The sequence below is a fragment of the Poromitra crassiceps genome, assembly GCF_964638095.1.
Source record: "Poromitra crassiceps genome assembly, chromosome: 3".
Taxonomy (NCBI): Eukaryota; Metazoa; Chordata; class Actinopteri; order Beryciformes; family Melamphaidae; genus Poromitra; species Poromitra crassiceps.
This window is the reverse complement of record NC_139625.1, coordinates 48669104-48694762: the sequence shown is the minus strand read 5'-3', so window position 1 is coordinate 48694762 and position 25659 is coordinate 48669104. Positions and strand designations below refer to the sequence as shown.

Here is a 25659-nt window from a genome sequence, read left to right as displayed (position 1 = left end):
ACTCTTGAACAATCTTTTTGTGAATCTTCTAGAGTGAGGATAATAGCACATGCTTTGAATTCCTTAGCTATGCATTCATCCATAAGAGACTTGAGACTTGACTTGGACCTGCAAAAGATTACTTGTGAGTGTTAGGAAGCCTGACCAGAGTGGCTTGAAATGGTAGGAGGCAGACTCAGCGATATCTCTGAAATGCAAGTTAGCCAATTACATGGCCCTTACATCTACATTAAACTAAGATATCCACTATATATCTTTTATTTTTGCATCTTTATTTGCACAGATATTACCACTTCTGGTTGACTCCCGTTCTGTTTGATGCCTGCCCGGTGTGGTGCATGGGCACGTGACGTCGTGACATTGACATCAGGCACGTAGTGTGAGCTGTGATTGGTATATACCTACAAACAAACCCTGTTCTAGAAAGTGTGGCCACAGAGTTGTAAAAACGCCAACTAAACCTAACCACACAACCACCATGACCAAATTCAAACAATAGAAAGAGAGGGGGGGGATCTACCCTACAATTCTGGTGTGTGTGTGTGTGTGTGTGTGTGTGTGTGTGTGTGTGTGTGTGTGTGTGTGTGTGTGTGTGTGTGTGTGTGTGTGTGTGTGTGTGTGTGTGTGTGTGACACTTCCTGCTTGTCCAGATAAGCCCACAGCTTTATGCCAATCACAGTCCTGCTTATCTGCAGCCAATCAGACCCCAGCAGCGCGGTCAGTCAGGAAGTTTGAAGCCACAGAGGGACTTAAACTGGACGTGCAAAGTCTGCAAAAGTTTGCAAAGTGCAAAGTCAGAGCGTGGAACTTGTCACTTGAGACTGGTAGCGGCAGATTCAAGCACGTGTAGTTATTGACTTGTGTTTGTGCTAAAAAAAATATCCAAGGGGAAAAAAAGACTTGTGAGAAAATACTCTACAGGTGTGTACCTCTCACTGCATGAATTCACATCCTGATTTGCAGATGTGCAAATTTATTCCAGGACTTCGCATGATTTGATACAGTGTGTGAATTTGTTTGTTTTGCACCATATTCACTGCAGCAGCTGGAGCAGAAATGTGTGATTTGTAGAATAGCATTTGTGCACCTGTAAATTAAAGCCATAAAGCTGTGCTTTTCAGTGATTTTAGAACTGCTAAGGAGAGTTAGGCACAGTGTGTAGTGTGTGTGTAAGCAGAGATGGGCAGTATTTGAAATACTTGTATTTGAAATACGTATTTCAACTACTTTTTTGTATTTTGTAATTTGTATTTGGCTGAGCAGAGAAAAATGAGATGTAATTTGTATCAAGATACTTTCAGATCTTGTATTTTGTGTATTTCAAATACATAAAATACATTTTTCTTTTTATTCTCAAATTGACACATTGACACAAACATTGACACAGGTTTAAACTAAAGATGGAGAAATTAGTTGTACTAAAAACAACTAAGTGAACTAAACTGAAACCTGATATGAATAAACAGAGAAATTACTTGTACTAAAAAACAACTAACTGGACTGAACTGAAACCTGATTTGAATAGGAGAAATTAGTTGTACTAAAAACAACTAAGTGAACTAAACTGAACTGAAACCTGATATGAAAAGATGGAGAAATAAGGTGTATTGAAAAACAACTAACTAAACTGAAACCTGATATGAATAGATGGAGAAATAAGTTGAAAAAACAACTAACTGAACTAAACTGAAACCTGATATGATTCAGAATAGAGAGAGAAATAAGTTGTACTGAAAAACAACTAACTGAACTAAACTGAAAGCTGATATGATTCAGAATAGATTGAGAAAGAAGTTGTATTGAAAAACTAACTAACTGAACTAAACTGAAACCTGATGTGAATAGCTGAAGAAATAAGTTGTACTGGGAAAAAAACAACTCACTGAACTATACTAAAACCTGATATGAATAGATTGAGAAATAAGTTGTACTGAAAAAAAACCTAACTGAACTAAACTGAAACTTGATTTGAATAGGAGAAATTAGTTGTACTGAAAAACACCTAACTGTCATAAACCTGATTTGAATAGATGGAGAAATTAGTTATACTGAAAAACTATAACTGAACACCAAAGTACCCTAATGAAAATCAAAAATGTCTTTCTGTTGCTACAAGGATGTCTGAGCTTCACTGTGCATAATGATGGCTGTGCAGATTTTGACACTAGAATGGTGTTACCACTGCTGATAGTGGAAAGTTGTATTCAGTGAGTGATTGTTCTTTAGTAATTATGTTCTAGATAGCCAGGTTGTTTTGGATTTTGTTTATGAAGCAGAAGGAGGGGAAGTCATTTTAAGGATGTAAGGATTTGAACAAGAGTCCAATTTCATGGAAGGCCTTTTTTGTTTGAGATGCAGTTTCTCATCGTTCCTCTCACCGATTCACAATTTCACAACCTTAGACAGGATGTGCATCAGGGCATTCAATTCCTGAAATGTAACCTTTTCTAGTTGTATAAATATGTTTGCACGTTAAATAAATACTGTGACGACAAGTTACTGACATGGTGGTGAATGTGAAGTTGTTTAAAGGGGACCTACTATATGCCTTTTACCTATTTCAGTTATTTATATATTGTGTTATGATGTCAGATATCTATGGCTAAACATAGTCAAAGTTCCAAAACTTGAGGTTAACATGCAGAAATGCTGCCTTTAAGTCAAAAGCCCTCACAGAAGGTGATTAACAGCTGAGCTGAAGGAGAAAGTAGTTCTACTGAAAAACAACTAAAACTAAAATGGAAGAACTGCAGTGTGTGAGGCATCCCTGCACAACAACAAGTGAAGAAATGAAGAAACAGTTGTTTCATGATGTCTCTTTAGGACACGAAACTCAAGACCAGATCCTTGTTTTAAACAGGCAGTCTGATGTTACGGGCAGTTTTAACATAGAACTGAAACTCCTGTCTGGGTCCAAAACATCCGTTGTTATAGTTGGGCAAACATCTTATAGGTCACAAACAATTTTTCCATCACAGTACACATACTGTGACAGAGGACTAAAGAGAGGATTTACTCTCTAAGGAAACCAGAAAATTTCACTTTTGAATAGCTGAAATCAGAGAATTAGGACATTTTCCTTAAAGAAATGTCTCTAAATGATTAATAGATCATCAAAATAGGCAATTAATTTAATATTTGGCAATTCATCTATGAATTGACTAATCGTTGCAGCTCTTTATAAGTTTTTATAAAATGTATTTTCATGTATTTTCAAAATACAAAATACGTATTTGTATCTCAAATACATTTTCAGACAGGTATTTTGTATTTGTATTGTGATACATTTTTTGAGCAAGTATTTGTAATTTGTATCAAAATACTTTATGATGTATTTTCGCCCGTAAGGAGAGTTAGGCACAACTTGGAGTGCCTAAACACTGTCAAATCATTGTAAATCACAGCCTCTTGGGGTTATTGCTTTAATAAAACAGTTACTACATGTTGCCTACCTGGCAAGGTTTCATCCTTATAAAAGGGAGTAAGTGGGTTCTGAAATGTTGGTCACGTTCTTCTTCTGTGGTGTTTTATGCCAGTTGGCATCCTTTATGTTGCATTACCGCCTCCTTCTGGGTTTATCCGTCCACTGTTTCCCTACTACACTCTCGGTGGTCACGTTTTAGGTCACGTTTTTGGTTACAAAAATCTGGGTGGGGTTTGGGGAAAGTGAAAAAGCAGCACTTGTCCCTCCCTCATTACCACCACTTGAGCAAAGCCCTTAACCCCAACCGCTGCAGTGGAGCTGCTCAGTGGCCAGCAGATTAGACTGGTTGTACTGGTCAGCTTCCAGTTGTGAATGTGAACAGGGCGCTCCTGAAAAAGAGGGAAATCTCAATGTGAATACCCTAGGCCTAGAATAAGTAAAGGTAATATACTGTAGCCTACGATAGCATTTTACAACAGCTTTGAATCAGTCAATCATAATCAAGGACTGGAAATATCCGTTTCATAAGAAGAATTTGAATAGGTGTAACTGTGTTGTGTTTGTGGGAGAAAAAAGTAAGTTCGCAACTCCTACTGTAAAGCAATTTTCTCTGTGACTTGAAATACTGATACACCTGGGACTATTTTATACAACTACAAACTCCTCTGTCACAGGACAGATCAGGGGACAGTGCCAGATAGGGGACAGATCCAGACAGGGGAGGGGATACAGCCATTTGCCTTTGCTCGTGGCGCACTCCTGACTGACCTTTCTAGGAGTGTGACCCTCTGTGCACAGTGGAACTTTTCATGGAATAAATCCTCCTATTCATTTTCAACGAGCAACTCATTTATTGATTAATCAACAAAGCATTTTAGTTATTTTTCCATGACAATAATTATAATACATTAAATCTTTGGTATGGGAGATTTAATCATAGATTTATTTTTTGACAAAAATAGTAACGACCGGTATATGATTATGACCCCCCAAAAATGATCGCAACCCCTCGGGGGGTCCCGACCCCCAGGTTGAGAACCACTTGAGTAGAAGAGCTTAAAGGAATTCTTGTTGTTTTCTTTAAAGCCTATTTAGATGTTGAATAACTTGATGATATGGCTGGGATAATGACCGTGTGCAAACTAAGCGAAGTAGTGCAAAAGCATGTGAACTAAAAGTGGTACTCAAATTGTGGTACTCAAAAATAATTTTCCAAGTTTGGCAGGTCTGCATGTGCCCCTCTTAACATTGAGCACCTGCCAATCTAAAGGTCTCTGGAAAGCCCTGCAGATAGGGGACAGATCCAGAGGGGAGACAGTGCCCTCCCTCTCTGACAGGGCAGGAGCAAGCCCTCATCCCATGGGTTAATTAGTTCTGAAGTTTTTTGTCTCTGCTGTTGTTGCAGCCGGAGCCTCCGCCCTGCCACAGGCCACTCTCCAGAGGAAACCGGCTCAAATGGAGCAGCAGCCCAATTCTCTATCAAGACACAGCACACTTCCTCTGCCTGGCCGGGAAAGGGGGGGGGGGGGGGCAAGACACGGGACAGAGGATGAGGAGGGAGGAGACCGCTGCTCAGACTGCCATCAGAGCAACTGTGGATAGAGAGACTGACGGAGAGACTAGAAGATCAACTGAAGGAGATATTAGGAGAGACTGGTGGATAACCTGGATAGACTGGTGGATAAGCTGGAGAGACTGGGTATCTGCTGGGACTCCAGACCAGCTCAGGGAGAGTTTGAACCAGGAGCAGAGAGACCATCTGATATCTCCTCCTGGTATCTTAGAGCTGCTGAGCTGAGGACAGAGTCTGTACTCCACAAAATAAAAGTCTGGTAAGAAGTAACCCTTAAAATGTGACGAGTACAAAGTGTGACTGTGATCAGACAGCAGACAGGAGTGCAGTGGTGTAATGTACTGTAACTAAGTAATAATAATTTTCAGTACTACAGTGTTACAGTACTTCAGTATTTTTTGGGAGTATGAGTTGTGGTGGTCCGATTGAATCAAAGCAAGAGACAGCCAGGAGAAAAGGTCAAACAAAATAATCTAGATAGATATTGTTATCCACCCCAAAACTAAAAAAGAACCTAAATATAGCCTGGCCGTATGGGAGTTGAGACATATAAACTCATGTAGAGTAATAATAATACAAGCTCCGAGAGCTTTCAAACTTGACATGCTAGCAGTCAGAAAGTTGCTTAACCTATAGAGGGGCGGATAAATGGGTGTGAGTATCTTAAGGCATAGGAAATATACTTTCAATACATTTAATATCAGAAAATTACTTTTGTTAGGCTACTTAAGTACAGTAAATATCAGACAGGCTATACTTCAAGACTTTTATTCAAGTAATATTCTAATAGGTGACTTTACAGATCGGTCAGAGGAGATGGGGTCCTCTGTCTCCTGCTGGCTTTCCCTCTGGACTCTCTTCCTGCTCCGACCCGTCTCTGGCTCTGAGCCCAGAGCGCCGTACGCCGTGAGGCTCAATCCACTCAGCTTCGAGCAGGCGCTGAAGGAGTGTTCTGTTCGGGGATCGTTCCTCGCCGAGCTCCGCACACAGCAGGAAGCCTCTGACGTCCGGGCATTCCTCTCCACCTCGCTGTCAGGTAGGGATGCACATTTTTTTTATAAATTTTCTTAATTGATTAATTGGTCAAGTTAACAATCAATGAATCAATGAATCATCTTAGTTAAAATTGGCTAGGTGGGTGGCGGTGTCTGTGGCAGCGGTGTCTGTGGCGGTGTCAGTCATGATTGTGATGTCATCACTGATGTCACTTGAGCAATTGTGATGTCATCAGTGATGTCATCAGTGATGAGCAATTGTGATGTCATCAGTGATGAGCAATTGTGATGTCATCAGTGATGTCATCAGTGCCGTCACTCGAGCAACTGTATGAGCCGATGGCGCACAGTTGCACGATGGCGCCTAGGTGGGTCGGCGGTGTCTGTCTGTCTGTCTGTCACGATTTTGGGAGCCCGTGGAGCGGCCAATTTCCATAACTGCAGCCATGGCACATCATCTCCAGAGTCTCCATCCTTGTTATATAAAAAACAGCATTTGATATACATACAAAATAGAAAATACAAAACGCAGGTTTTTACACCTGTCGTTATGCCTACACAAGTTAATCAACCAACCAAACTTCCTGCATTAGCTGTCATTGTGCTTGTAGACGTGTTGTATACATAATCTAATACAATCACGACTCTTCTTAGCCCCGGTATGAGTCTTTCCGTGTAGACTATGCTACCCTACAAGAGTCCCGTATGCATCGACTTGCCTGCGACTTTGGCTCCCAAGCTGTCTAAATCAGCGATATGCACATATTTACAAGTGTCACAGAAACATTTCAAAGCCACATACTTGAGCAGAAGGGTTCATTGCTTCTCGATGGAGGGGTTTGAAAGCTCGATGCTGCTCATAAATGCCTCTTTTTATCCGAATTCGGTGCTGGTGACATTATTTTTACCGAGCTTTCGACCAGAGTGGCGCTGTTGAGCGGTGTGACGGCTGGGAGCTCTAAGCCGGAAAAATTATATCACCCAACCGCACGTAAAATGGCATAGCTGTGGCCGGATAAAATTCTACACACACACACACACACACACACACACACACACACACACACACACACACACACACACACACACACACACACACACACACACACACACACACACACAGGAATAAATAAATAAATAAATCAAACTAATGTGACTCATTCCTTCTCAAACTAATTAAGTGCTACTCTATTCCTTCAGAAAGTCTTAGCTGTCATAGACTGTGTTATGGCTTGCATTTATATACAACAGCTGCATGGGAGCTGCCCTGACTCTCAGCTCCACAGTCTAAATGGCCTGCATTTATATAGCGCTTTTATCCAAAGCGCTTTACAGTCAGTAGGTACATTCACCCATTCACACACCGATGGCGGCCACGCAGGGTGCTGGCACACCAACACGAGCAATTTGGGGTTCAGTATCTTGCCCAAGGACACTTCGACATGCAGACTGGAGGAGCCGGGAATCAAACCACCGACCTCTTTTATCCAAAGCGATTAGTGGACGTCCCGCTCTACCTCCTGAGCTACAGCTGCCCTGTGTTGCATAGCATAGTAACTATGCCATCAATCAACTATGCCATAGTTGATTTCTCCTGTTGACAAAATGTGATAAAAACAAATATGACAAAATGTGATATTGTAAGTCACTTTGGATAAAAGCGCCTGCTAATGTGATGTACAATCAATACTGTCTTTTTGGCTGTATGCTTGGCTTTCTCCTCTCTATAAGCGGTAAAAGTTACATTTCACACTTGCTGTGTTAAATCATTTCAGCATTGTCGATTAACCGGCTAATAGTTTGATCGATCAAATTCTTAGCGCCGATTAATCGATTGTTGATTCATCATAAACATCCCTACTATCAGGCTCAGAGCACCGCGGCAAAGTCAGCTTCTGGGTGGGGCTAAGGAAGGCCAAAGACGGGTGCGTGGTGCAGGAGCTCCCGCTCAAAGGCTTCAAATGGTCCGAGAGCCACGACCAGCGGGTGGATAGCGCCACTGTGTGGAGGGAGGAGCCACAGAAAACCTGCACCACAGAGCGCTGTGCCGCGCTGGATGGAGTGTTCAATGGCTCGGAGGTGAGTGTGGACAGGAATATGGAAGAGGATTAGGGCCACATGTGAAACATATATTTGAGTTCTGAGTTTAAAGCCGTTATGAGGAACTTTTAACTGGTTATGGAACAGTCTAAATGTAATACTGATGCCTCACATCTTACATCAACAAATGAGACCATCGCAGAGGAGTTCGGTGATTTCTATATTGTTTGCCTCTTGTGAGGGTATCACATAGTGCCGTCTGTCACATGTTACGTCCCTGTGAAGCGGCAATTGTGCAATTATTCAGTTGAGCAATTCAAATTGAAATATAAATAATTCTATTTCAGTTTGTAGTGACACATATTTGTGCCCATAGGTGAGGAGCTGGGGCTTCTTTTCCAAATCCTGCAAGACCAGACTCCCGTTCATCTGTAAGCTGAGAGACAGACAGGCAGGAGAGCAAGACAGCGTGCTGCCTCTGCCCGGGGAGGGAGAGACAGGCTCTGAGGAGAGAGCGACAGTCTCTGAGGAGAGAGAGACAGGCTCCAGAATCCAGACTACACCTAGACCAGAACCTGTGACTACTCCTGCTGAACCGGAACCTCAGACTATCCCTGGACCAGAACCTGGACTGAACAGAGGAGGTAGAAGTCACTATCCTCACAACCCGACCCGTTCTCACTCCGACAGCGTATATCACCGCTCTGTCATACACCTTTTGTGTTGGATGTTACGCACACGGTACCCTTGTGTCTATTATGGAACACCCACAGACACGCCGTTAAACAAGCACTTGCTGCACCTGGTGGGGGTGAGGAAAAGGTCAAGTTACGCCGTGGGGTTGGAGGCTGGAGCTGGAGCTATGGGGACTGTGGGGACTGAGGGGCCTTAGAATGAAGGGTCTAACCAGGGTCTCCAAGGGAGGTCTACAGGGGAGACCCCTGAGTCCCGACACCTTCGGGGATCTCCCCTGGGGGTCTTACCCTGGAGACCCTAAAGGCTAAACATGGTCGTCCGTCAGAGCCTCGCCCCGCCCTCCCCGTATGACAGCGGGTGGAGCCCCGTCCTACGGGGAGGGGGCGCCGTCGGCTGACGGGGGCTGCTCCAAAATGTGACTCAGCGCCGACGATACGTGCATGACGTCAGCTGCACGAGAGTTGTGACTGGCCGTTGCCTTGGCTCATCGTCGTAAAGTCGCCTTTCAAAGCATGACGTTAGATTATAACGAACTAGTTGTGTGGCTTAGCCTTCCCAAATGTTGAGGGTTGTTTTTTAGAATTTAATACATAGAATTGGGAACTTTACATTCAATTTCATTCAGACTGCCTGGCACACAATCTCCGCCATTTTCACACGGAGCTTCCACAGGAGGAGGGAGGGTGGGAGGAGGGAGGGCGTAGTGGCGTCCGAGCATGTAGGGCTAGCTGGCGCCGCCAGACAGCGAGACGGCTCCAATTCGAGGCGGACGGACGACCATGTTTAGGCCTTAACCCTTCCCCTGGAGCCCCCCCACCATATCAAAACCCTAACCCCAACCAAGTGGCTGGATACCAGTGCCTAAACCCAACCCCCTCATCCGCCTGTGCCTGACCCCAACCCCAAGGCGTAACTTGAGCTTTGCATCACCCCAACCAGGTGCCCAGTGCTTGTTGAACGGCGTATCATACTTGCGCACAAGGGTACCATGCGGCATGCGCATAACATCCAATGCACAAGGTACGTGACAAAGCATATATTACGCCAGGGGTGTCGAACTCAATTTCACCCCGGGCCACATCAGCATTATGGTTGCCCTCAAAGGGCCGGTTGTAAATATAACATGATATAAATGTATCTATAGCCTACTTGTTCTCATATTACATAATTGCCTCTGATTCGATTATTATTAATTTTGAGTAATAACTTAATAATTAATAACTAGCTCTGAAAGCAGAATTATAAGGAAAACAATGGCAAACAGACAACTAGTAGCCTACAACTATTATTCCATTTAACAATAGCTATTTTAAGCCATATTGCAAAAAATTGTATTGCACAATTGTATTCTTTGCTAGCTCTCGCGGGCCGCATGAAATGAGGTGCCGGGCCGGATCTGGCCCCCGGGCCTTGAGTTTGACACATATGTATTACGCCATCGGAATGAAAAGGTGTTGCTACTCAAGTAAAAGTGCAAATACTTGTCTAAAAATATACTCTGGTAGAAGTTGAGTGAAGTCATATTTTTTCAACCTGGACTGTATTTTCCTAGCCCCTTCTAGGACTTGTGTCGTGTTCGCCTGGCTTGCTAGACTCTTCCTCCACAGTCCCTTCTCTAAACGTTAAGTGAGGTGCTGAGAAAACTCCCAAGCAGCAGAACATGCCGATCCGCTCATCGTACAAGTGTCACAGAGACATTCCAAAGCCACCTACCAAAGCAGAACTGTTCATTGATTAGATCCGCCGGGGTTTGAAAGCTTGATGCTGATAATACAAGTAAGTAGGCCTACCTCTTCATCCCAATTCTGTGGCGGTGATATAATTTTTTTGAAATTGCCAAGATGGCGGCCGTGCCTCCTTCTGTGTTTTTCCGTGTGCTTCCGACCAGAGGGGCGCTGTGGAGCACTATGATTGCTGGGCGCAACAGCACAAAACACAGAATGATTGGTATATTTAAAGTTATTTATTAGCAGCATCGAGCTTTCAAACCCCGGCTGATCTAATCAATGAACAGTTCTGCTTTGGTAAGTGGCTTTGAATGTCTCTGTAACACTTGTACGACGAGCAGATCGGCATGTTCTGCTCTTTGGGAATTTTCTCAGCGCCTCACTTAACTTTTATCCTTTATCGCAAAATAACTGGGATGTGGAGGCTAAATGACATCACATCCGTTTTATTAGTGTTTCATTTGCAGATAACTTGAGCTGGGAAGTTCATTGTTCACTGGTCAGATCCAGTCGCTAGCCAGGCTAGCCATTGTTAGCAATAACAGTTGATAAGAAGGCATTTCGCGGCATTTTGCGCATACAAACACTGCAGCCTCATGTCCACACAGATAGAAGTTAGGCAGCTACTGTGTGTACAGCTGATTTAATGAGACACGAACAAGACAGAAGTGCTAATAAACAACATTTACTACGATTATACTACTGTGGTTGCGCGGTGCAGCCATCTTGGATTTTTTAGGTCGGGGCTGCTGAGGCTCCTACGAGTTTGGAATAGAGAGGCAAAGTGGAACGTCACTTCCTGCTTCAGCACTGTACCAGAGATTTTCATCCGCCATTTATTTTCCCATAGACATTTCGTAAAATGCTTATAAAATTGTTTTACTTCGTCGAACCAAACGGTTCAGCTAACGCTATAATCGGGAGAGACCATAGAACATTTCACTCGTACCAAAACTTAAAAAAACATCGAAAAAATAATTATTTCTTTATAACCGCATTTCTTTTACGTTTTGATCCCAGTGAAATGTTATGCGATCTCTCCTGTTTCTAAATATATCTGTAGCGTTTGGTTTGAACCAGTAAAACGCATATTTTTATACGCATTTTACGAAATGTGGATGGGAAAATAAATGGCGGATGAAAATCTCTGGTACAGTGCTGAAGCAGGAAGTAGGCGGTCACTTTGCCTCTACTGGAAATACCAGCTGTGGTGACGTCACCGTCCCAGCTCATGACCTTTGAACCGTAAGATTGCCAGTTCCCAGTTATAAAGGAATGCACGATTTGTCCAGTATAGAGTACCACAGAAAGATATATTTTTGTAGGTCAACCCGGAAGTAATTTTATAAATGTTTAAAGGAGTAATAAGTAATAAGTTACTTATTACAGTTCCTGAGTAAGTTGTCCAACACTGGTAATTAAGTATTTTTACTTTGTTACATCCCACCTCTGCCAAAAACAGAACCAGAACCAGAGCCGGAGTCCAGACCGGGAGCGGGGCCAGAGCTGGAGTCCAGAGTGGACCCGGGGCGGTGCGGCGGCCACACCCCCAACATCCCTGGGGCGCGCTCGCTAAGCCCGTCACCAGCAGGGGGCAGCATGACGGTGGAGTGCTGGTCCAAACACCTGGTGGAGGTGGAGCTGTTCTGCTCGGGCAGCCCGGCCGCGTGGCGTCTGAACGGGTCCATGGATGCCGTCTGCCTGGCCTGCAGAGATGGCTTCCAGAGAGACAGCTCCGGAAACTGCCTGGACTTGGACGAGTGCCTCAGCACCCCCTGCAGGCAGGACTGCGTAAACACAGAGGGATCCTACCAGTGTGTCTGCTACGACCAGCAAGGGACCCAACATGCTGAGGGCTCGGACGCCTGTCTGAAGGGTACGGCTGCAATTAACAATTATTTTTGCTGTGTTTGGGTCCAGTCCAGTGTGAGTTAACGGGTATCTGATGAAAGAACAGTACTCAGTACAGCAGCAGCTCCAACAACGAATTATTTTCATTTCTGCTGATTATTTTGGTCTATAAAAGGTCACCAAATGCAAAAAATGTTCATCACTTTTTCCCCAAAGCCCAAGGTGACGCCCTCAAACGTCTGCTTTTGTCCTGAGGAAAAAGAAGAAGGTCCGCATACCGACACTCTTGTTTACTAGCCCATTTATTTATTAAACCATCCACAAACAGGTGACGTTTTAAGTGAATGTCGTCAGACATAAAATACCACAAAAAGACGGCATGTTTAAATACACCTGTTGTTAGGGAATGGAATTTCACCATTCCTCATCCGCATTATAATGATTCAAACAGCTTATACAGTATAAACCAAATGAATGAAACCAAGAGCCAGAAAGATGTCTTATGAAAGTATATTTAAAACCATACATTCTCTGTCAATATGTATGGTTTATATAATAACCTAAGTTAGTATCTTATGGGTTTCTTGAGACAAGGGGGGACGCCCCAATGTAAATAATAAAGAAGGCCTCAGGACCATTAGAAACTCTCTTGACAGGCTGTATTTTGCAGTGACCAGGCAAGAGAGCCTGAGAAGCATTATCACATATTGCCTTAAAAAGCCAGAAGGCTGCATGTGTGAGATGTCATGTCATGATGTGTGAGATGTCATGTCATGTTAACTCATAGCATAATTATGCGTATGCAATTATTAGGCAACTATTAGCTTATTGAATAGGAAATGGCATGGAACTTATATTTTCTCCAACACCTGTGAACCGGTCACGTGATAAGTCACATGATCCCAGAGAGAAGAAAATACATAAAACCCACAGATGCAAAACTACAGTAAAACAGTAGAAAACACAGACATGTTTGCACAACCAATATATACAGCTATAATACAACAAATATAGATCGGACCCCTAGAGCACATAAGAATAAAAACAACATCAGGCCAAATAGCCGTCATACCTTAAAATTGGCTAGATCTAAAGAGGCGCTTCTATATTTAAGAATGGATGACCCTAAGAAATATACAAAGGAGTCATATCCAGTAAGCTCTCACTGAAAGAAAACAAGGAGCATTTAAATGCACAGCACAGGAGACATAGGACCACATCTGTAATTTGAGCCCATAACAGCAGCAGCATAGAATAGAATGGAAAAGAATAGACATACATAGGACCATACAACAGTTGTAACTCAATAGGACCAAAGAATATCAAGTACATTAGAGAAAAGGTTTTATGCTGAAATCATCATTTAGACCTCTAGGGGTGAGGGTATCCAGTGTGTAGATCTAGAAAAGTTCTCTCCTCCGGTTTTCCTTATATACTGCTTTTTGGTTCCTGCACCTGCTTTATTTTGTTGGATGTGCGTGACTGCTTCAGTTACTTTTTCTTTTGTCCTGACCAACAGTCCACAACCCAAAGATAATCAGTCTACTGTCATATAAGACTAAAGAAACCAGAGAATATTCACATTTAAAGCCCCTGGAAACCAAAAATAAATGTTTTGAGTTTGTCACTAGTACCTGTACACAAAAAAAGTGTGTCATTAACCACAGAGCCCAATTTTAACAACTAGGAACAACAAGGGTGGAGACTCTGGACAGACATACAGACAGCGCCGACCCACCTTAGCACCATCATACAACTGTGCCCTGTTGGCTTCTTCTTCTTCTAATGGCTTTCCGGCAGACTGGATGCCTTGCGGGGACATTGCTGCCTCTCACAGTTGGGGAATATTCTTCTTCTTCTTTTGAGTTCTATGGCAGTTGGAACCAGTTTTTGGTGCATCACCACCACCTTCTGCAATTGAGTAGTTTCACAATGCAATTTATATGCAATGGGAAAAAAGAAAAAAAATAGTCCACCCAAAGTGCTACAATTCATAAGTGTCCATACTATCATACTATCACTCAGACCCAATTGTCCGAGTTTGCGCAAATGCATCCCTCAGTATTTTATCTATCTCTGTTCCAGATTCATTCACCACATCCAGGAATCTCTTAGCAGCATCGCACCATCTCAATCCTCTGCGTCTTCCCACTCAAACCAGCAGCACAGCGCAATCCGCCATCGGCTTCTTCTCTTTTTCTTTTTGGTGTTTTATGGGAGTTGGCATCCTTAATGTTGCATTAGCGCCTTCTTCTGGATCCATCCATAGGCAGAGTTTGACTTTTAGCTCTGGGGGGGCCACTTCTGCAGGAGGCACACATTTGCCGGCACGCTTCCCAAAAAATGTGGCCGTTTTACATTTGAAATTTTGCCCATTTGAAGCCAGATTTAGAGGAATATCTCATTTTAAGGCTGGCATCATCATGGTCTCTCTCTAATTATTGTTTAATAAGTATAAGAATGGAAATATTAGAATATGAGTAGAATTACAGAACATTAATACTCATTATTGTATGTTTAGTAATGTAATGTATATTATATAGTGCTTCACTGTTGCTTTTGACCGTGCTCAAAGACACTTTACAAATACAGGATAAAACAACTTTAATAGAGAAAATATTAAAATAGATGAGAGAGAGGGGGAGAGAAAGAGAAATATTATAGGTCAAAAGCAACAGTGAAAAAGGCTTTTTTGGAAAGATGACATAATGAGTATGAAAGACAATGGGCCTCTATCTTCCGACAGGCGCTATCCCTAAATAGCGATTTGCGTACTGTTTGCACGTGCCTTAAGGCACGGACGATAGCATTCCGCCTTGCGCCGTCCGCCAGGTGTTCTGCCGAGTTTTGCTCCCCTGCCGAGCAGCAAAAAAAAACATCCCCACCTCAAAAACATCCCCACCTCACGGGAGCTACTTCTAATGACTTATACAGAAATGTAACTGTTTCAAAGTGATATAATTGTCTGGTAGACGTGACCTCCCTGATTTAAGTTAAAACAGCCCCGAAATATTTTGGGGATGCAATTCTCGGCGGGCATGCGGAAACGTTCACGGCACCTGTCGCAAGCGCAAATTAGAGCCGTGCCAATTCTGCCAAAAATCATCTGCGCCCCAAAATGCCTGCACAAACGGGATTTGGGCGGTCTTAACTACCAGAATTATTCACAGGCATGGCCAGGCAAGGCTGTGCATTACGTCAATAAAAAACAATTAGATTCCCGTCTCGCAATGGTTGTTTGCGCGAGGTTGCCTCACCGAGGCATGCAATATGCTGTAATTCTCTCCATACGTAATAAAGTGTACTCAGTCGTGCAAGGACAGAGGGAGCTTATTGACAGATCGTCTGTGGTGCCAATGACCCTTCGGGTTATGAAGGTAAATAGCCTATGTCCATTGTCCCACAAGTTTTTTCAATTAATCTCCCTCTTTGCGATGTGATACAAGTTTCTCCGTGAGTTATAGTTGATTGCCTCACTGAATTATCTGCTAATACCCAATTTTAGCAGCATAATTTGATGTCTCAATTAAATTAAATTAAATTTATTTATTTGTTCGATAGGGGACAGGTGTACATTAATGAACATTTTTAAAAAAATGTAAATGCATGACAATTGCAGTCACAAGACTGATTTCCATTGTTAGTCCCCCTGCCAGATGATAGGCTTAGAGTCCTGATAGGGGTAAAAAATAACATAGTGCAACAAATACATATTTAAAATGTAAACACAATGCAAAGTGCAAGTATGCAGAAATATACAATCAGATACTAAGAACCTGAGTTTGAGATCTACATAGCTAAGTGTAAAGTACAAAGTACAAATATACAGGAATATACAATCAGATACTAAAACCTGAGTTTGGGATCAACATACAGCTAAAATGTAAGATCTACATAGAAGACTTACTCAACAGATATAAGAGAAAAAGAAAAAAAAATACAGAGAACACACATATCCATACAGTATAAGCATACTGTTCTATACCCTGGTGATGTGTACATAGTTGAGTGGACTTCAGCCATCTCTTCAATTGACCCTTAAACATGCCTAGTGTTGGACATTCCCTTATGGCGGATGGAATTGTGTTCCAGAGTTTGCCACCCTTGACCCTGGCCAAAGGTGGTGTGCCTGTATGGGATAACACAGTCGCCTCTAATTGAGGCTCTGGTGGTTCTGGATGTGGATCCAGATACAGGTCTCTGATTGATGTACTGTACTCATTTAGCGGAGGAGGGGCAAGGCCATTTAGTACCTTGAAAACGGTGCATGCATATTTAAAGGAAATTAAGTTATTGAAACTTAGTAAGTTGTGTTTGACCAGGATGTTACAATAGTGGTAGGAGCGGGGTTTTTTGTCAAATACTTTCAGTGCTCTCTTGTAGAGTGACTCAAGTGGTTTAAGTGTGGACGTGCATGTGAGAGACCAGCTGGTCACACAGTAGTCCAGGTGAGAAAATATCATAGCATGTAAAAATGTCCTAGCAGAATCTACAGACATGCTGTGTCTAATGTGTTTGAAGTTGAGCAGGTTGAATTTCACCGAGTTTACAACCTTTTTAACCTGGTTCTTAAAGGTCAGTGTGGGGTCTAATATCACACCTAGGTATTTAAATTCTGATACTAATTCCAGTTCAACATCATTGAAGAAAACATTTGAGCGGGTTGTTTCATGAGGACGTTTGGTGAACATCATCGACAAAAGGCAGGATTCGGAAAGCCAATTCTGTACCTCAGATGCAGCGGATGTGAGGAGGCGAGAGGCCTCCGCGATGTTTTTGGCAGGGGTGAAAATTACGGTACTGAATCATCCGCATACAACTGGGAGTGCAGATTTGAACAGAAATATGGCAAGTTATTAATAAATAATGAGAAAAGAAGTGGTCCAAGGACCGACCCTTGGTGATGGAGAATGAAATTCCAGAGCCAAAAGGTAAACAGTGAACCACTTGAAGGAAAACCAGTTGTAATGAAATGATGGAGCCAGGAGTCAGAAGAAGTCGTCTGATATGATGTATTGAACATAGATCTTGGCCAAGAGATGCACTCTTGTATATTCACGGATGGATACACAGGCTTACATACATTGAACAGAAACTCAAAGACACTTATAGGACACACATCAGATAACATGTCTTGACGCACATCAGATTACATGTCATGACGCACATCAGATTGTCTTGACGCACACTGGAAGGCCATTCAGTAGACTCAATCTATCTGTTATTCTGGCCCTGCAAAGAGAGCACTGTGGCAAGGTGACAGGGCACAGTGTGCGATCGAGAGGAGCTGCAAATGTATGGTACAAGTTATCTAAATATGACGTCTATCTGTGTATGTACACAGGTCATCTAACTATGAAATATGTCTGTGTCATAACTATATGTAACTAAAATGGAAATGTATATGAATATATTAATAACTAGTGATTGTCCAAATAAAGGCTAATGTGATGTAAATTTTCTCCATCAGTCCCTCCTATTGTTACTGTTTCAATTGTAACAACAACATTGAAAATTTAAATACAATTATAGTTATCTAAAATCATGGCCTTCCATAGCAATGTGACTGATTTCTATATAAACATTCTGTGGATAAAACACATTAAAAATGGGGGGTTTGGGAGAGAGAGAGAGAGAGGGGAACATCTCAAAATCAAATGCACTATTTCAAAATCACACAAATCAACGGTAGTAGTCTATATTAAGAGAACTATTTAAGAGAACAAATCAACTGTAATATTCTATATTAAGAGAACTATTTAAGAGAACTATTTAAGAGAACAAATCAACTGTAATATTCTATATTAAGAGAACTACTTAAGAGAACAAATCAACTGTAATATTCTCTGAATGGAAACATCCTGGAGCCCCAGAATGCACGTGGCTGTGCACGCAGTCAGATGTCGGTGCTTTGAAGATCCTCCTCGGAGTCGGTGTCTTCCATGAAGTATGGGGACCAGGCCAGGTCATAGGGCGTGACTGGGGCTGAGTCGGATAGGGGCTGTACATATTGGACTGTGCATTGGCGTACCGGTTTTCGCATTAAATACAGAATAAGAGAGATGGCACAGCGAACGACAACGATCATACTGACGAGAACGACAAAAGTAACCAATACTGGTTGTAAAATAGCCCACAGCTTGGCACCTAACGTGCGTTTGAGCCAATCAAATATGTCCCACCCCTCGGAGGCGGCCGAATCATGTGACCCCATGTCTTTGAGTAGGTTGTTCAAATGCTGCCCCACGTGCGTAACATTATCGGATGCGTCCGGAATGTAGGTGCAACATTCCTGACCAATAAGATGGCACACGCCACCTGTCGAGGCCAGGACATAATCTAGTGCCACTCTATTCTGTATGGTTACCAAACGGTTTGCTTTCTGTTCCTCATTGAGGGCCGCAAATCCGGCCTCTGCCAATGCGGTAAGATTCTCGAGGTCCGCGGCCAGGCGATCAATTTCATGCGCATTTTGAACAGTCCCGTACCAAGGCAGAAGGCCTGAAATGAATTTGGTGCTCGCGCTTATTCTTTTGTTGCGTTTCACTCGGTGGGGATAGTAAGCATGCTTGTGGATTAGTGTATTGTTAATGTACATGTGGGGGATGAGATGAGCAATGTAACACGAACCGGTCCAATTTGTTGGAAGAAAAGCATAGGCTTTATTGCCACAGATAAATACTGTGGATGTTAGTGTGTTTGCACCGTCGCTGCTAGGAATCCATAACCCACGCGTGACAAAAACTGCGGGTGTCGAGGTGTCCTGTTTTAAGGTTGAGTTTATCAGTACATTTTGCAAAAATGGCTGGGACATTCCAGGACACCATTTTGGTCTGTTTTCATACATACCACAGCTAGACGGAAGGTAGTGCTCGCATGTGCTGTTCCCGAGGAAAAACTGTGATGGTATACCTGGTCTATAACGAATGAAACAGTATTTGCCAATAGGAACGTATGAAGGGTTTATAGTTAACACCGGTCGATGCAATGCAGGGAAACTAGACCTGCGTTTAGCCAATTTGGTGAAGTTAATCTGTCGCACAGTGTTTCCGCAGTAATTAGTTGCGGTTACTAGGGTGAGGTTGTATAAATCAAATGTGCAGTCAACTTTACCACCATAGGAGGCATTGGGAAGCATTTGCATGGCCAGTAGCCATCCTATCATGTCTGGGCCGTGGAATGGGCTTGGAATCAGGGGCATGCCCCCCTCAGCCGTACGGGGGATGGGCGCACAAACATAACAATCAGAGCGGTTCAGGGAAGCTGCAAAATCGTGTATTAACCTCATGTAGAGATTGTCATGGGGAACTCCGTTGGCATCTAGTTGTGAAGGGTTAATATCTAGAGCCGAGCGGCAAAACCTATCTTGTTTCTCCGCCTCTTGGGCAGAGCGTGGGGCCGTGGTGGGTTTAGTGGCCTTGGTAGGTGATGGTTTGGGAGTGGTTAGTTGATGCAGGTCCTCTAGGAAGATAGGGAGGACCAGCCCTGCACATATGAGGGCAGTGATAATGCCATAAGTGCAGGTACTGGATTCCCTGCTCCTGGGAGGTGCCCTGTTGCTGGTGCCATGCGACATCGAGTTGCATGTATCCATTCCTTCTTTCCTTCCACTTTCACTGCTGTCCTTGTTGTCAGCAGAACCTGACATGGTTGAGACCACCTGGGAACGAGAGAGACTTTGCAAAGTGATTTGATTAAAACAAAATCCCCGGGCTTAAAGGGGTGGGTTGGCCCTTCGCCTGGTGCGGGTAGCCTGGAGGAGACTTGTAAATGATGCTTCCTCAGCAGGCTAGCCAGAGAGAGTATGTACTCCCTCATATATTCCTCTGTCCAAATTAGGGTGGCCTGATGGGTTGTTAAAGGGGGAGTGACACTTGTGGTCATACTCCTCCCCATCAGGACTTCATGGGGGCTGAGACCTGTGGTGCTGTCTCTGCATAGCTTTGACAGTGCAACTACTGTCTGAGCAAAGTCTGCAGTGTGCCAATCTTTTGCAGATATTTTGTAGGCCGTTCCGACCTCGGGACGTAAACAATTCATGAGCGTTTGCACCGCCAACAAATTGTGTTCACTCACACAAACACCTGCTGATGTTTCCCAAGTAATTTGGAATCTCTGAAGGAACTGAAGTGTTTCTTCAGTTTTACCTTGGATACAGGAAGTGACTTTGCTAAGATCTCCTGTGTTCCTGGCTGATTTCTTGATAGCCTCTAGGCATTTTTGCGTTATCCAATCATCTCGGGAATAATTTTCCCCGTCTGTTGTTGCTAGCCAATCTCCATTCCCGCTACCCACTGGAAATGAGAAATGTGTCTGTACACTTCTCCACTCCAAATTGTAAGCCAATGCCGATAATTGTTGTACATCTGGAATTAAGCAGTTATACAGAGATATCACTTGTGCTAGCCATTCATGAAAAGCACCAGGTCTGTTTAGAGGATTTGGACTGTCTCTGAGCATCTGTCTCGCCTCGTGGGGTGTCCAAGGTTTCAGAATGGGTGTCTCACCGACCATGATTTTGGGGGCAATAAAATGAGGATGGTCAGTTGTGTCAGTGAGAGACTCTCTGCTGGTGGTGGGGAGTTGTTCTTTATCAAGGGTTGGGTGTAACATTGATCTAGCCCATTCCTCCCGAGTCATGAGCTTGGACAAATCCTCACGGGAGAGTCTATGTCTCGGGTCTATTTTTGTTTGCCTTCGTTTATATTGTTTTTCTATTCCATCAATATCTCTGATGTCAGGTTGTGAGGAGGATCGTGGCCGTGTGCCATAATCCTTGCCTGACCGGTGATGGCGAGAGAGACTGCTCTTACTGAATTCATCTGGGTCTATATCCAGTTTCTTTAAGATGCTATGTTTTGTTTTACTGTCCTTCGGTTTAGCACCTGCTTCAGTTGGGCTGTATTTTGGGCGCTGTTCTGCTGCTTCAGTGGAGGAGAGTGATTGGTTGGATGGTTGGCCGCTCACTCCTCCTCCTTCTTGCTCATGGGCTCTGGCTGCCGCGGTATCATTTAAACGAATTGCTTCTGTGCATGCAATTAGCTCTAACATTTGGTCATTATCATTTTCCTCCTCTGACTCTGAGGAGACACATTGTTTAGAATATAAACGCGTGCCAGTGGGCTCTGTGTCTGCAAACCTATCACAATTGATACCGCTGTTTCTCAAATGTCTAATGAAAGACTGGGGAGTCACATGATTGTTTTTTACACAGTGCAGATGCATGAGGGCAGATGCTTTTTTGCAGTGTTTTCAGGGAATTTTGCTGAGATCCGGACTATATCTGTTTGTTTCAGTTCCAGGATAGGACTTTCTGCTCCCTCTGCCTGGAATGAACTGCAAAAAACCCTAAAACTAGCTAACCTCATCACCTTTCCTGATTTTAAAACTCACATCGCAGACTTTTTAAAGAATGTGATGGGTCAATGTCACTGCTTTTCTGTATAAAGTGTTTTTAATATCTTGTATGCAACCCCTCCGCATCCAACCCCCTTTTCCTCATTCCTACCTTTTCCCCTAACCCCTTCTACCCCCCCCCCCCCCATCTCATCTCCCGTTTTTCTTAACTGCTCCAACCCACATTCAATTCTCCTCATGACTGTATTGCCTTTTATGTTCTTGTTGTGCTTGCATCTTGTTTTTTGTTTTTATGGATGTTGCCATTTTGGCCAGGTCTTACTCGAAAAAGAGATCTTGGATCTCAAATAATTTTCCTGGTGAAATAAAGGTGAAATAAATAAAATAGATATGATTATACTGAGTTTGTCGGGTGCCGTTGTTTTGACAATTTTATCAATCATATTTGTCATTTCTGGCGTTAGAGCCTTATTCTTTTTAACATCAGAGCAAGGCACTCTCGCTGTGTTGCCTTGGGGAGGCTGGTGCTTTTTAGCTACCCGCTTCCATCCTCTTATGCATTCTGTAACATAAGACTCTGACCAGCCGAGGTTGATTGACTGTCTGGCTGCAGTCTGCATGTACATAATTTTGTCTTTATCAAATGAGCCTCCTATAGGCCAGAGGCCTTGGCTACATTTAGTAAGATCATGGGTGAAAGGTATCACATAGTTTTCTCCAAGTTGCAAACGGACTATGTCGGCACATGAACCAGGTGGTACCAGAGGGACCTTTGCTTTTGTGAGGTGTTTGCGAATATCTCTCGCCCTCAAGCGTTCCGCCTTTGGCAGTGGACAAGGTTCCGGTTCCCCACATTTGGACTGATTTTTACCCATTATCTAGATTCTCTGTCACAGAGTCAACACATCTAGATTTATACTGTATATATCAGTCTCATCATCATGCTTCTATTTAAGCGCTCAGGGTGTCAAAACTCTTGTCTCAAAGGCGGGTGAGGAGCAGAGAGAATAGCTGCAGCTTTCTGATCTTATGTTTTCTATTTCTTCTAGGGCCTGTGTTTCTGGAACTGGCATCTGTCCTTGTTGTGTGTGCGTAATTGGAATGAGCTTACCAGAGGGCCGCAGGGAATTTTGCTGGATGTAGTATTGGGTCTGCTGTATCTTACTTGACCTCCTTAGTGGGGTGGAGGTGCTTTTCCCAGGGAATTTATGCGTTGGTTGTAGTTTTGGTTCTGCAATATCTCGCTTGACCTCCTTGTTGGGGCGGAGATGCCTTGTCCAGGGCTCTGACTGAGCCCGTTTTGTCTGTGAATCAAAAAAACTTGTGACAGATCATTTGTTCTTTTCCCAGATGTTATTTGTTAGTTTGACAAACAGTTAGGGAATACTTCATTGCGAACTTCCATATTTTACAATTATTGTACTCCTTTAATTTAGGCTCTTAAGAAATGTATGGATTTGGAAATGTATGAATTTGTTCACTTTTGCTGTTTATAATGCTTTTGGTTTCATTAGTATAGTTGTGGGGTTCCTTCAGACCGTATCAATTATTGCCTAGGCTCTCTCACGTGTTTGCCGCAGTTTCCTAACTGGACTATTCTAGTCGCTGCTATGCAGCCTTGTGGCTTTGAAAAAGAGAGCTCATCTTGCCGCAGTTTCCAGACTGGACTATGCTAGTCGCTGCTAATGCAGCCTTATGGCCTTGTTGAGGCAATATTGATAACGCTTCTCAGGCTCTCTTGCCGTGCAGCTTAACACTGGACCATCCTGGTCACTGCAAAATACAGCCGGTCAAGAGAGTTTGTAATGGTCCTGAGGTCATCTGTATTATTTACATTGGGGCGTCCCCCCTTTGTCTCAAGAAGCCCACAAAATACTAACTTAGGTTCTTTTATATCAGACAAACAGTTAGGTAAGGAATTATTCAATTTAATTCAACTTACCGAACTGTTTGTAGATATCCGTTCTTCGTGTCGCCAATTGATGGAGAATGAAATTCCAGAGCCAAAAGGTAAACAGTGAACCACTTGAAGGAAAACCAGTTGTAATGAAATGATGGAGCCAGGAGTCAGAAGAAGTCGTCTGATATGATGTATTGAACATAGATCTTGGCCAAGAGATGCACTCTTGTATATTCACGGATGGATACACAGGCTTACATACATTGAACAAGATTCAAGATTCAAGATTCAAGATTATTTTATTTATCCCAAGGGAAATTTGTCTTGGACATACATACGGCTGCTACATACAAAACAGTGCATACCACAAGACAGTGCAAACATGTGCAAACATACAATTAAAGTGCAAGTGCATCATAGTTACAGTAGATGCTTATTATGACCCGAGTTTAGGAGACTAACTGATATGGGGATGAAAGAGTTCTTGTATCTGTTGAGGTATCGTTTTTTGTTTTTGATTGGGACTCTGTAGCGTCTACCAGATGGAAGCAGTTCGTATTCTATATGCAAAACATGGGAGGGGTCAGCAGTAATTTTCCTAGCTTGTCTAATTACAGTTTTCTCAAAAAGCATTTGGAGGGTGAACAGAAACTCAAAGACACTTATAGGACACACATCAGATAACATGTCTTGACGCACATCAGATTACATGTCATGACGCACATCAGATTGTCTTGACGCACACTGGAAGGCCATTCAGTAGACTCAATCTATCTGTTATTCTGGCCCTGCAAAGAGAGCACTGTGGCAAGGTGACAGGGCACAGTGTGCGATCGAGAGGAGCTGCAAATGTATGGTACAAGTTATCTAAATATGACGTCTATCTGTGTATGTACACAGGTCATCTAACTATGAAATATGTCTGTGTCATAACTATATGTAACTAAAATGGAAATGTATATGAATATATTAATAACTAGTGATTGTCCAAATAAAGGCTAATGTGATGTAAATTTTCTCCATCACTTGGGGAACGCCAACCGGGCACTCCAAATAGGAGGACTTGTCCCCATCTACCATTACACATTGTGTTCTGTTGGCTAAATAAGATTTAAACCAGTTCAGTGCATGATTGGAGAAGTTAAAGTAAGTTAGTCTGGACAGAAGGACTTGATGGTTCACAGTATCAAATGCTCTCTTTAAATCTAAAAAGACAGCACCGACACAAGCATTGCAGTCTAGTAGCCCCTTGATTTTTTCAACTAGAACAGAAATGGCCGTCTCGGTCAAGTGGTGGGCCCGAAAACCAAATTGCATGGGATGCAGCAGAGGGGGTTCCTTGCTGAGATGTTCAACCAAAAGCTTAGCAACCCCTTTCTCAGCTATTTTTGAGATGATTGGTAAAATACTGATCGGTCTATAATTAGACATATCAGTCTTCTTCCCAGCTTTAAAAATTGGGGTAACTACTGACAACTTCCAGACCAAGGGAACCACTGCGTGTTTAATGGACAGATTGACCAGGTGGGTGATAGGGCGGACCAGAGCGTCTTTATGCTCTTTAATGAAGTTGGTGTTGAAGCCAAAAACGTCCTTGGCTGTGGAGTTCCTTAGGCTACCTATGATTTTGACAACATCTAAGTCAGTTATTTCTGTGAGCTCAAAGATTGGATGGGAAGGGTTGACAGGGCTGTCCATGCAATCAGGAGGGGGAAAGAGCTGGGCCATGACATGTCATTTACTGACTCAATAAAGAATTGGTTCAAGCCAGATGCCAGTATAGTGGGATCCCTCACTAGTGTGTTGTTTATGGTGAGCTCCAGATCCTTGTCTTGGCATGGCAAGGCTGTGCGTATGACATATCCAAAAGGAATTCCACTTTCCACTGCGCAAATACCTCTCTGCGCTGGGAGCGCAGCCGTAATCTCTGTGCAGAGCGCCCAGCGCAGAGAGGTATTTGCACATAAGAGGTCCTTTTCAAAGCTCTTAGCGCAAAGTAATTGCGCGCTGCTGACGATAGGGTAACGCCATCTATCTCACATTTTCGCCTGCTTTGGCATGGGGCAGCCAATGCCCAGTACAATTATCACAGGCAT

General features: G+C 43.1%; 1 protein-coding gene across 1 annotated transcript in view; it reads left to right on the top strand.

The window, feature by feature from the left end:
• Positions 1-5108: 5108 nt before the first annotated feature.
• Positions 5109-25659, top strand: part of clec14a (C-type lectin domain containing 14A) — a gene marked incomplete at its 3' end in the record, with an annotated part of 32949 nt that continues 12398 nt past the window's right edge. The window contains exons 1-5 of the mRNA XM_083633043.1: positions 5109-5256; positions 5800-6033; positions 7860-8071; positions 8409-8676; positions 11918-12331. Coding sequence (XP_083489169.1) covers positions 5814-6033; positions 7860-8071; positions 8409-8676; positions 11918-12331 — 1114 coding nt within the window. The 5' untranslated portion in view covers positions 5109-5256; positions 5800-5813. The remainder of the gene's footprint in view (positions 5257-5799; positions 6034-7859; positions 8072-8408; positions 8677-11917; positions 12332-25659) is intronic.